The sequence below is a fragment of the Oncorhynchus keta genome, chromosome 4, assembly GCF_023373465.1.
Source record: "Oncorhynchus keta strain PuntledgeMale-10-30-2019 chromosome 4, Oket_V2, whole genome shotgun sequence".
In the NCBI taxonomy this organism is placed as follows: domain Eukaryota; kingdom Metazoa; phylum Chordata; class Actinopteri; order Salmoniformes; family Salmonidae; genus Oncorhynchus; species Oncorhynchus keta.
The window spans coordinates 49,162,444-49,171,712 of NC_068424.1; the positions used below are offsets into that span (position 1 = coordinate 49,162,444).

The 9,269-nt window shown below is 44.2% G+C and overlaps 1 protein-coding gene across 2 annotated transcripts; it reads right to left on the reverse strand.

Annotated features, from left to right (window-relative positions):
* Window positions 1-162: 162 nt before the first annotated feature.
* Window positions 163-9,022, reverse strand: LOC118381921 (eukaryotic peptide chain release factor subunit 1-like). Of its 2 annotated transcripts, none has more exons than XM_035768810.2 (11): window positions 8,862-9,022; window positions 8,351-8,462; window positions 6,667-6,842; window positions 5,332-5,471; window positions 3,899-4,037; window positions 3,558-3,748; window positions 3,244-3,373; window positions 2,857-3,030; window positions 2,518-2,582; window positions 2,243-2,390; window positions 163-862 (listed from the first exon to the last, which is right to left on the reverse strand). In XM_035768810.2, exons 2-11 carry the CDS (start codon window positions 8,434-8,436, stop codon window positions 780-782), a joined length of 1,332 nt encoding a protein of 443 aa, XP_035624703.1. In that variant the 5' UTR covers window positions 8,437-8,462; window positions 8,862-9,022; the 3' UTR covers window positions 163-779. The 2 variants fall into 2 exon arrangements, with proteins under 2 accessions (XP_035624703.1, XP_035624694.1); XM_035768801.2 differs by lacking the exon at window positions 8,862-9,022 and adding an exon at window positions 8,592-8,754.
* Window positions 9,023-9,269: the final 247 nt, after the last annotated feature.

Genomic DNA, 9,269 nt, shown 5'->3' on the forward strand with positions numbered 1-9,269 from the left:
GATGATCATTACAGCAAAACAATTCAGACATTCTAGTCACACTCATTGGTGCTTATTGGCCAAAGAAACCTTTCATTGGTGGGGAAGCAGGAAGAACCAGCCGCTCTCAGAAGGCCAGCCACTCCATAGGATTGTAGACAACAGCGGATGAGGAGGTAGCAATGGTTTTGAGCAGTTCAAATTTAATACCCCTCCCCTTTGCTACAGAAACCCAGGTAAAAAAAAAAAAAAAAACTCCCCACTCTCATAAAATTACAACAGCAGGAACCAATAAAAAAATGAAATGCATTTTTTTAACGCATTGAAGGGGGGCAAGGACAGGATGAGGGGAAGAAATAATCAATGTTTTCTATATGCGAGGAGTGAGTCCAGAGTCTTCATCAGACCGTCTTAATCAGACCAGGGGGACGGTGGGTGGCAGCGAGTGTGGATTGCTGGGAACTTGCTGTTGTGTTCATTCAAAATGGAGGGGGAAAAAAATCTACGAACAAAAAATATTTGAGTCAAGTCCAATCCAACCAGGGGAAGGAACCAGCACTCTAAGGCAGGGATTCATTCAGGAAGGGTTGTGTCCCTCTATGGATTGAAATCAAATTTCACTCTTCAGCCTGTGTAAGCGTTAGTGGAAGTGTGTGTATATGCATTTAAAATTGAATGTAATGTATATGTCTGTCTATATGTCTGTCCCCTCTCACTTGCTGCAAAAGATAAGTCATTTTTCTTTCCTTATTTCTTCATTCATTCTTGCAGGTTTTTTCCCCAATTCAGTTCCCTACTACCTAGTAGTCATCTAAATCGAAAAACTCATCGTCCTCTGCCTGGTAATCTATGGCCTGGAAATCCACCCTGTACCGCAAGCATCCTGAGAAAGAGAGAAAAGAGTCAATTATCCAGGTGAAGACTTCTGCTGGATTGAAGGGTCATTACTAATGTTAGGCTTTTGAATTTGATCTCATGCTGAGAACTACCTCCACAACATGACCATAACAGAGACTCCTACACTACCGTTCAAAAGTTTGGGATCACTTAGAAATGTCCATGTTTTTCTCCATTAAAATAACATCAAATTGATCAGAAATACAGTGTAGACATTGTTAATGTTGTAAATTACTATTGTAGCTGGAAACGGCTGAGTTTTAATGGAATATCTACGTAGGCGTACAGAGGCCCATTATCAGCAACCATCACTGTGTTCCAATGGCACGTTGTGTTAGCTAATCCAAGTTTATAATTTTAAAAGGCTAATTGATCATTAAAAAACGTTTTTGCAATTATGTTAGCACAGCTGAAAACTGTTGTGCTAATTAAAGAAGCAATGCAACTGGCCTTATTTAGACTAGTTGAGTATCTGGAGCATCAGCATTTGTAGGTTCGATTACAGGCTCAAAATGGCCAGAAACAAAGTAATTTCTTCTAAAACTAATTTCTTCTAAATGAAGGCTATTCCATGCGAGAAATTGCCAAGAAACTGAAGATCTCGTACAACGCCGTTTACTACTCCCTTCACAGAACAGTGCAAACTGGCTCTAACCAGAATAGAACGAGTGGGAGGCCCCGGTGCACAACTGAGCAAGAGGACAAGTACATTAGTGTCTAGTTTGAGAAACAGACACCTCAAGTCCTCAACTGGCAGCTTCATTAAATAGTACCCGCAAAACACCAGTCTCAACATCAACAGTGAAGAGGTGACTCAGAGATGCTGGCCTTCTAGGCAGAGTTCCTCAGTCCAGTGTCTGTTCTTTTGCGCATCTTAATCTTTTATTTTTATTGGGCAGTCAGATATAGCTTTTCTTTCCAACTCTGCCGAGAAGGCTAGCATCCCAGAGTCGCCTCTTCCATGTTGATGTTAAGACTGGTGTTTTGCGGGTACTAATTAGTGACGACTTGTGAGGCATCGGTTTCTCAAATCAACAGTTTTCAGCTATGCTAACAATTGCTAAAGGGTTTTCTAATGATCAATTAGCCTTTTAAAATTATAAACTTGGATTAGCTAACACAACGTGCCATTGGAAGACAGGAGTGATGGTTGCTGATAATGGGCCTCTGCACACCTACGTAGATATTCCATAATTTATATATATATGCAATGCCTACACCGTATTTCTGATCAATTTGATGTTATTTTAAAATGGACAAAAAAATGCTTTTCTTTCAAAAACAAAGATATTTCTAAGTGAGCCCCAAACTGTTGAACGGTGGTGTGTTATAACCCTATAATAACAAGTGGCTGGTGCGGACTCACCCCCGATGCCTCCAAAGCCCTTGACAAACTGGGAGCCTTCTTGACTCTTGTCTGTGACGATCTCCAGCGTGGCTCCAAACTTCTTGTAGTTGTTGGCAAACCACTCCAGCAGAGGCATGCTCTCAATCAGCTCGTGGTCCTGCCCAGTCTGTGAACATGCGCACACACCAAATGGACACAGAGAGCGCAAAGAAATGTTTACAAGTAAGCAACCAATTGAACCGCCCGAATGGGCAACCGTGTATGACACCAAGGGATAGAGAACAGGGCTTTACCTCCTTGTCTGTGAAGTGGGACTTGTCTTTCTCCTGCTCTGGTGTTAAATACAGAGTCTTCTCATCTGAAACACAAACGTCCAATGGAGACAGGGAATGAGAACACATATCAAATCAAATTTTATTTGTCACATACACATGCTTAGGAGATGTTAATGTGAGTGTAGCGAAATGCTTGTGCTTCTAGTTCTGACAATGCAGTAATAACCAACGAGTAATCTAACCTAACAATGGTGTGTGTGTGAAAAGGGAATGCATCTGTAGCATTCTCTGCTCAGTTGTTCTACTTCACGGAGCAGGACAACATACTGCACAGGGGGAGTGTGTGTGTGTGTGTACCGTTCTCTGTTCCGATGCTCTCGGCCCCATGCAGGCGAAGGATGTAACGCATGGTGTCCAGGTTCTCATAGACGATGAGGATCTCCACAGCTCCCATCTCCAGGGCTTTGAGTGTGTCCTCCACCCCAAAACAGTACTTCCCCGTGTCCTGACTGATCTCATCAAAGTACCGCCCTGCAGCCAGAGAGAAAATGGGGGGGTAAAGGGTCAAATAAAAAAGAATGAGTGACTGGGAGATGGAAATGGGGTAGCAATCATCATTATCACTCATCATCATTCAAAATCTTCACTAACCCGAACAAGCAAACACCGGACAAACGCAGGCACAGGCAAACATTCGCTGGGATAACCCAAAATCTAACCTCAACATGTGCCACAAACACACACCTATGAGCTTCTTTTCCTGGATGAACTTGACGTTGGAGAGGACCTCTGCCGACAGTTCGATGGCCTGGTTGAAACCATTCTCTCCTCCGTACGAGATGTCCACCAGCTTCAGAATCTTCGCCTGTAACCTCTGCGCGCGCGCACACACACACACACAAACCACGGGTTAGTGTGCAGTGCTATGCATTGTCACTAAGAATGAGCAAATCCACAAGAGGAATTGCACCAAAAAGCATCAGTCTGACAAAGGACCGACTGATCACAGTAAGGATCGGCGCAGCATAAGCCATGGGTCATCTCAAACACACACTTACAGGGTCAAACATGTCGGACTGGCTGAGCTCAGTCTTGAAGTCGGCAGACCCTGCTAGGACCATTCCAGCAACGTTGACCTTGTCGTTGGACACATAGAGCTGGACAGCTGTCTCAGCCACCTTCCTCACATAGTTATGCCTCTTCTCCATCCTCAGACGGGCAAACCGCAGAGCAGACTGACCTCCTCTGCCTGACAGAGTGAGAGAACGTTAGATGGATAGAAAAGTAGTGATGGGGGATAAAAAACATTTTTTGATCAATTGTTCTTATTTAAAATCTCTAATGTTCTTGTTCTTATGTCCGTCTGTGTCCGTGTGTGTGTGTAATGAGCGGAGCGTACCGTGTTTTTTGGGCAGGTCCACTGTGAACTTGTGCAGCACCTCTCTGGTGTTCCCCTGGAGTGTCCCGAAGAGAGCCCCGCTACCATCGATCACTATGAAACCAAACTTACTGTCATCGGACAGCAGGGCCGTCAGTGCCTGGAGAAAGGGAGAGAGTAGAGAGGGAAACAAGAAAGACAAGAGGGCATTTTCATTACAATTTAATTGTCATTAAACATCCACAAAGAGGAGACATACAGTGCCTTCTGAAAGTATTCAGACCCCTTCACTTTTTCTACATTTTGTTGCGTCACAGATCTGGGGAAGGGTACAAACATTTCTGCAGCATTGAAGGTCCACAAGAACACAGTGGCCTCCATCATTCCTAAACGGAAGAAGTTTGGAACCGCCAAGACTCTTCCTAGAGCTGGCCACCAGGCCAAACTGAGCTATTGGGGGAGAAGGGCCTTGGTCAGGGAGGTGACCAAGAACCCGATGGTCACTCTGACAGAGCTCTAGAGTTCCTCTGTGGAGATGGGAGAACCTTCCAGAAGGACAACCATCTCTGCAGCACTCCACCAATCAGGCCTTTATGGTAGTGTCCAGACAGAAGCCACACTTCAGTAAAAGGCACATGACAGCCCACTTGGAGTTTGCCAAAATGCACCTAAAAACTCTGACCATGAGAGAAAATATTCTCTTGTCTGATGAAACCAAGATTGAACTCTTTGGCCTGAATGCCAAGCATCACGTCTGGAGGAAACCTAGCACCCATCCCTATGGTGAAGCATGGTGGTGGAAGCATCATGCGGTGGGGATGATTTTCAGCGACAGTGACTGGGAAACAAGCAGGATCGAGGGAAAGATGAACGGAGCAAAGTACAGAGAGATCCTTGATGAAAACCTGCTCCAGACCACTCAGGTCTTCAGACTGGGGCGAAGGTTCACCTTCCAACACGACAATGACCCTAAGCACACAGCCAAGACAACTCAGGAGTGGCTTCGACAAGTCCCTGAATGTCCTTGAGTGGCCCAGCCAGAGCCCGGACTTGAACCCAACCAAACATCTCTGGAGAAACCTGAAAATATCTGTGCAGCAACGCTCCATGTCCAACCTGACAAAGCTTGAGAGGATCTGCAGAGAAGAATGGGGGAAACTTCCGAAATACAGGTGTGTCAAGCTTGTAGCGTCATACCCAAGAAGACTCGAGGCTGTAATCGCTGCCAAAGGTGCTTCAACAAAGTAGTGAGTAAAGGGTCTGAATATTTTTGTAAATGTAATGTTTTTCAAAATGTTATAAATAAGCAGAAAATTCTAAATAATTGTTTTTGCTTTGTCATTATGGGGTATTGTGTGTAGAGGGGGGACAAATTAATCAGTGTAACAAAATGTGGAAAAAGTCAAGGGGTCTGAATAATTTCCAAAGACACTGTGCATATGTAGAGCTCCTACCTCAGTGTGGAACTTGTTGTCACAGAGGTACAGAGAGGTGTTGATGGGTTTAAAAGGCTCAAAGTCTATGTTGACTTTCTTCTCTTTACCCTCGTCTGTCACAATGGTCCCACAGTACACCACCAGGCCGTTAGGGGGCACTGCAAGAGAGAGATGGGACTTAACAGTCAACACAGGCAAGACCCAGTGACCCTTAACCTCTCTAGGCTAGGGGGCGGTATTTTCACATCCAGATGAAAAGCGTGCCCAAAGTAAACTGCCTGCTACTCAGGCCCAGAAGCTAGGATATCATATTATTAGTAGATTTGGATATAAAACACAGAAGTTTCTGAAACTGTTTGAATGATGTGAGTATAACAGAACTTATTTGGCAGGCAAAACCCAGAGGAGAAACCATCCAGGATATGTTGTTGTTGAGGTCACTCTTTTCAAAGGTTTTTCTATATGGATCTAGATTTCTACGGCACTTGCTTACAGTTCCTATCGATTCCACTGGATGTCAACAGTCTTTAGAAATTGGTTGATGTTTTTCCTTTGTGTAATGAAGAAGTAGGGTCGAGTCTAGTGTACTGTTGTGGTTTGGGCGCGCGACCTGAAAGCTTGCTCCACATTGTTTTTATCCGCTATTGAACACAGTTTATCCCATCTTAAATGTTATAGATTATTTAAGTTAAAAAAAATACCCAAAGTTGTATTAGGAAAGTTGTTTGAAATGTTTGGACAAAGATTACATGTAACTTATTAGATATTTTGTAGCCATGTTGCACGAGTTGGAACCTGTGTTTTTCTGGATCAAACGCGCCAAATAAATGTACATTTTGGAGATATAACGACGGAATTAATCAAACATCCCAAATGGTCCTTTTGTTCATGGGACATATTGGAGTGCCAACAGAAGAAGCTCTTCAAATGTAAGGCATTAATTATATTGTTATTTCTGAGTTGTCACGCCTGGCGGGATGAAATATGATTGTCTGTTTGTTTGATGGAGCGCTGTCCTCAGATAATTGCATGGTTTGCTTTCGCCGTAAAGCCTTTTTGAAATCTGACACGGTGACTGGATTAACAAGAAGTAAAGCTTTAATTTAGTGTATTGCACTTGTATGAAAGTTAAATATGTCTAATAATTTAATTTGAGTTTGGCGCTCTGCCATTTCACCAGATGTTGGCCAGGCGGGACGCTACCATCCCACCTGCCCATAAGAAGTTAAGAAATATACACAACTAACAAGAAAGAGACATCCTTGCTGTAGAATTGGAGTCCACTATGAGGAGGTCAAGGCTCCTAGCGCAGATACATGACGACACAGTTACATTTGAACACAAATCACTCACCCTTATTGTATAGCTTTAGTCTCTGCTGTACCGAGGTAATAGCCCCGAGCACAGAGAGCCTGTTGACTCTGCTCTTGATATTAGAGGCTGTCCCAAACTCATCAGCCAACATCTTGGCCACTCTGGAGATCTGGTCCTTAGGGGGAATGATCAGCGAGATCATACTGGTTCCATTACTGAGGAGAGAGGTACAGATAGTGTATTCACACAACCCTGTGTAAAGTGTGTTTATGTAACTGTCTTAGTCATATCAATCTCTGAAAGGAAGGAATATGCTCTCAATCAAAACAAATCTGCCACTCATCAACCCAATCATCCTCTAATATTACCTGACCCATATCTATCCCTGTAACACACACCTCAACTTTAAAACAGTCTGACACCAAACATTACTGTCCGAAAGGGGAGGGGCACACAGTCCCATACAGAACAATAAGTTCTGTCCTTGACACCAACGACTGCGCTAAAACCCCACCGTGCCACATTCACTACCAGTTAAAGGCAAACCAGCGAGCCATACATGTAGACGCTGCATACATACAGGTAGTTGGTTCGTGAATATAGGCCAAATTGTCAACCGTATGTGTATGTAGCAGAGGATTCTGTGCCAGTGGACAATAAGAACACTTCGGGGGCAAAGCGCTCCCATTTGCCTAGTCACACTGCCGAGTAAGCCACATAGCTAGCTTTGTCAAACTACTTATCTAAATGAATATGGATGACCGCTAGCTAACGACACACATTGTCAACAAAGGAAAAGGAAATGGCAGTTGTGTGCCTGCTGCTTGCAACTCAAACATATTGTTGCTTTAAGCCTTCCACTCCCAAATACAAGACATGCTCAATGCTGTATCTTGAAAGCAAGCCAACATAGCCAAAAACTGCTTTATCTATCGCAGCATATGGGAACATACTGGTGTCAGTTAGGTGCAATTGTACTGGTTTGCACAAAGACCAGTCCATGGGAAGATAACGTTAAGTTAAATACAATTCTGTTTCAACTTACTGTGCCAGTGGCACCACAAGTGGCCAAAAAAGACAACTTGCTCAGGACTTTTATTGACGACATCATGTTAGCAGAGGAAGTTGGTCTACAACAGACCCATGTTTGGAAAGTCAGTTAAATTTTAAACGATCCTCGAGAGATTTAGTCTCAAATCCCCCCTGTCACAATGACCAACCGTCCTGCCCACTGCCACAGTACTGGCAGTTAAGTTGAAATTGAATTTAGCTTCTGGCTTCCCAATGACTGTATTTGTGCAACCCAGTACAATTGAAAACAGGGCTAGTGTACTGTACAGCCGCGTTGCTAAAAGCACCTAGTCGTCGGTGTGATATACAAACGACCCCGCTGTTCTAAAGACCCCATCCACAGATGCCGGCATTTTCGGCTAACATGTAGCTAACTGGCTAACTAACCCGGACAGAAATACACACAAGTAACCGAGCTAGTTACAAATAACACGAATGGCATCATACTAATTATACGACACAACTCGAATATTGGTAGGAACTAACGTAATTTCCAAGGTTGACTATGTTAATAGTACGTTAACTGGCTAGCTAGTACCACTCCCAAAATTCGTCCTCGCCTATCCAGCTGTCCATTCAGGTCTGCATATCTCCGTCTCTCTCCGACACCCAGTGATACGTCCTGTATCGTGTGCCCATTTCAACCACTTACCCTCGGGCAGCTTCCAAACTTTTAATCAACTTCTTGATTTTCCATATCTCCACGTTCCTGTCCGCTGCGTTAGGGTCGTCCGCCATCTTTCCTGCTGTAATCGCTTCAGCACCTGAAAGAGAAGAACGTCAACTAGTTGGCTAACGTTGCATCAGCCGCGAACACAAAGGATAGATTTAGCTAACTTCACAAGGTTCAGTGACCGGATTTTAGGTCGCCAGGGTGACAGTTGTGTGTCTACCTCTCTGAGCTAGAAGCGGGTGTCCGAGAGGGACCTGACCAGTGTGGTGGACCGACTGGGAGGAAAGACTCTACACCGCTGCTGTGTCAGTAAAGTGCGCGGAAAAACTAGGCCTACGCACTCTTCCCAGGCCCTAGTGTCCACCCCATTCATTGTCTAAAGTCGCAACCCGACCTAGTTTCAACTCTCTTCCTCGAGAAAACGTTAAATCATCCAAATGTCAACTGGTTCCAAACCCTTTCATTTACAAAAACGACGAAGATACCGTACCTGCCTCCGGCAAAGCCACTCCGGTCTCTGCGCTACAGCTGCCGCTCTCGTTCGGTCGTCGGTGAAATGACGTTGCCCACTTGCCTCTCCTGCCGGTTCCTCTCTACCACACTCCATAGGCTTCGCGTGGTGAGATCGACTCTCACATGTGGGACTTCCTGGAAACGTAGAAAAACTGAGGTAAATTTCTGGTTGGTCACAACTCCATGTTGATCATGGATATCTATACGGTGATTGGAGTGATTCAATATAATACGAAGATGGGCGGGGATATCTCAAAATGGTTCATATGGGATTTGTAGTCAAAATTATAATTTGTTATTCATCTCAATTTAAAGTTCTCCTGAACTTCTTTAGTGACTATGATGGGGGAAAAAAACGTGACTCTCTTGCTCGCTCTAAACCCAA